The sequence below is a fragment of the Bidens hawaiensis genome, unplaced genomic scaffold (genome assembly GCF_021521415.1).
Source record: "Bidens hawaiensis isolate Kalapana, Puna unplaced genomic scaffold, B.hawaiensis_p1.1 tig00039553_1, whole genome shotgun sequence".
In the NCBI taxonomy this organism is placed as follows: domain Eukaryota; kingdom Viridiplantae; phylum Streptophyta; class Magnoliopsida; order Asterales; family Asteraceae; genus Bidens; species Bidens hawaiensis.
Window position 1 is genome coordinate 165,189 of NW_027496957.1, and position 3,341 is coordinate 168,529.

The following is a 3,341-nucleotide window of genomic DNA, read 5'->3' on the forward strand; positions in this document are numbered from 1 at the left end:
GCAAATATGAATACAGTTTACAGTTGGAATGGTATCATGGATATTTTTGAGAAATTAATGGATATTTTTGAGAAATTACTGGCAGTTTGGAAAGCTCACTCCGGAGAAAGAGTTTCTCTAATTATAATATGTCTTGAAAGTTTACCGGTTTATTATTTATTGTTGTTTAAGGCACCGAGTAAGGTGATTGAGAATCTCGAGAAGATTATGAATAGATAGGGAGGGTGAATGAACGAAAAAAATACAATGGGCAGCTATGCCTAAAGAAAAGGGTGGTTTAAGCATTTCGAGGAACATGGATATTAACAATGCGATGTTGGCTAAGTGGGGATGAAGATATACAACAAGTGAGGATGGGCTTTGGAAAAAAGGTTGTTGATTCTATTCCCAATCAGTTCAAGGATTGGGATGTGGTTCCGGGAAAGAAAGGTAACTCGGGTGTATGGTTAAATATATCTAAAACTATTAACATGTTGAAATGGGAAAGGAGCTGTATGGCGGAGTTGTTTCAAGGGAAGTTAGGGGACGGACAACGACTTCGTTTTTGGACCGATAATCAGGTTGGAAACATGAGTCTTAAAAAGGCTTGCCCCAACTTGTATAAGCTAGAAAAAAAAACGAAAGATGTGGTGTGAAGGACCGATTTTGGAGACAGGTGGTAGCTTTAGTTTAGCCTGGTGTTGGATCAGAAGCCTAAATCAGTTCAAGAGTTGGTTGAGTGGGAGAAAAGTCTTCAGCTAATGATTGTGTCTTAGTGGAGAGACAGGTCTAACTTATGGGTTTGGTTAGGAGATGGTGAGGATGAAAATTTTTTGTCAGTTTGGTTAAAAATCTGATAATTACAAATAATATTGCTAGAAATTGATATGTTATGAAGTGGAGCTAGTGGGCCGACAAAGTGCAATATACATGTGTAGAGGACGGAGATGGAAAAAATACCCACTCGAAGGCTGTTGGAGTGAAGGAACATAAGAGTTACAGACAATATTTGTGCCCTTTGTGAGTTGGGGGTGGAGTTGGCGAATCATCTAACTATGGGTTGTGGGGTAACGGTGGCTTCTTGGGATCTAGTTAGTCGATGGTGCAAGATTCTCCTCATTTTTGGTTTCTAGGTTAGAGATTGTTTAGTGCTTCACAAGAATATCAAGTTTGGAGAGGTAGAGAAAGATGTATTGCATGGGATAATTATAATTTCTTGTCTAATTTCTTGTTGGAGGATTTGGAAAGCGAGAAATGAAAAGGTGTTCGAAAGAAAGAGTTCAAAGTAGAAGATATCATGAGTGATATAAAATCGCTTGACGTTCAGTGGTTTAACTATAGGTAGAAGCGTAGATCGATATATTGGTCGAATTTGTGTAATTTTGTTCTCACATCATGTTGTAGAGGTAGCTAGCAGTTTTTTGTGTTGGTGTTCTGTTAGGGCTGGTTGTTTATAAAAGTTTATAGTTCGAAAAAGAGAAAACATTTATGTGAGAATAGGTTGGGTTAATAATACCATAGTTGGCTAATACATTAATATATTTATTTTTTTATTTTATTCAGTGTAATACGTTCTTAATTAAGATAATGATTTGTAAAAGTTTATTTTTTTATTTTATTCAGCGCGTCGTACACGGAACATCTTCAGCTTCTAGGTCTCAAAGCTTCGTTTTTAGCAGGATTGGCTTTGCTGTTCAAAAGGGGGTTGCGGCGCAGCTTGTTGCCCATTTGCCTGCCACTTTATTGTAATCGTTTTATAGTAAATTATATAAAACTTCGATTATTTATATGATATACCAATTTATGCAACATGATATATTTGAAAATCAAACTTCGTCATTTAATTCAATGAAATTGAAATTGACAACAGAGAATGGTAAAGGAAGAAAGGTTAATTTGTCATTTCAGCATTTTATATTTAAGTTCTTTGTAACAAATTTACAAGCAACTTACATTTTTCACTAGAATCAGTTTTAATTCTATTAAATTTCATTTACTTTAAAACATTTCAGTTTCTTCAAAAATAATATGGTTCTTATGTACATTATAGGCCTTATTAACAAGATTAACCACCTTTTTGGCCTATACTTAATTTCTATTTTTGTTTTTAAATTAACAAATATCTTACCTTTATAGGTTTATAAGAATTTTTACATAGGAAAACAAACTCTAGCCTACACTGATTCATTAAATTAACTTTTCTTTTTATGACATGCATTAATGTTTGATTACTGTAATAACACAACCTAATATTCCTAAAATTGTTATTTTAGCATTGTAATTTCCACCTAACTTGCACACATACCCTAAGAAATTTAACCATTTAACCACAAGACAAAAAAAATAGCACTATATATTAAACCTCACATGCATCAATTTCACCACACCAAATACCATCAACAATACAGAGAAAATGAAGCAATACACATTTCTATTTCTCATTTTGATTTCTCTACTAGGTACCTTATGCATATTGTGCACAAAAGCTCAATCTAGTAATACAGATGCGACGATGACGATTAATAGCTTTGAGAAGGGTGGGAGTGGTGACGGGCCATCTGAATGTGACGGTCAGTACCACTCGGATGACACGTTAATTGTAGCATTGTCTAGCAGGTGGTATAACAATGGACAAAGGTGTTTTAAGTTTATTACTATAAACTACGGCGGTAGAAGTGTACATGCTATGGTGGTAGACGAGTGTGACTCAAACCGGGGATGCAAAGATGACATCGTAGACGCCTCTAAAGCCGTTTGGAAGGCCCTTGCAGTGCCTAAGAGTCAATGGGGTGAAACTTCGGTAACTTGGTCAGATGCATGATGATTAATGTGGAGGCTAATTGAGTGAGAAGGAATAAAGTGTGTTACTTTGCGTAACATATTGAATAAGAAATGTGTAGCTTACTACAATCAGAATAAAATATAATCCAAGTACTGCTACTCGTTATATTCCGATTTAAGTTTAACACTTACAAAGTACTGACCTTGGTTTAAATTTTGATTTGATCTTCCAAAATATGAATTTTATATCAAACGTCTAAAAGCATGAATTTTATAAAATAATATTCTTTAATATTAAAATAGTTATTTGTCATCATCTCAAATAATACTGTCATTCAATTCCCACTTGAGTGAAATGTTAAGAAGGTTAAGATGCAAAATAGAAGATAAATAGTTTAATCCTATATTAGATCGAGTGTAGTATTTAGGTGTTTGAAAAATCATTCATTAGATTCATCATTATAATTTATATCGAGAAACACGTTGGAATGAAAATTGAGTTATATTATAGATGACCCATGCCATCTTTGTGGGTTTGATGGCTGGAAGACCACATCACACCACTCCACCTTTTCTCTCAT

At 34.3% G+C, this 3,341-nt stretch overlaps 1 protein-coding gene across 1 annotated transcript; it reads left to right on the top strand.

Moving 5' to 3' along the window:
- The first annotated feature begins 308 nt into the window (after positions 1–308).
- LOC143591309 (putative ripening-related protein 1) lies at positions 309–2,800 on the top strand. The gene is made up of 2 exons (XM_077071552.1): positions 309–429; positions 2,439–2,800. The coding sequence occupies exons 1-2, from the start codon at positions 309–311 to the stop codon at positions 2,798–2,800; spliced, it is 483 nt and encodes a 160-aa protein (XP_076927667.1).
- The last annotated feature ends 541 nt before the right edge of the window (positions 2,801–3,341 follow it).

Excerpts from the sequence above, each read along its gene's own strand:
- LOC143591309 (XM_077071552.1), top strand. The coding sequence starts at position 309 with ATGCGATGTTGGCTAAGTGGGGATGAAGATATACAACAAGTGAGGATG. Across the intron at positions 430-2,438 it reads TGTGGTTCCGGGAAAGAAAG|GTACCTTATGCATATTGTGC; the intron begins GTAACTCGGGTG and ends TTTCTCTACTAG.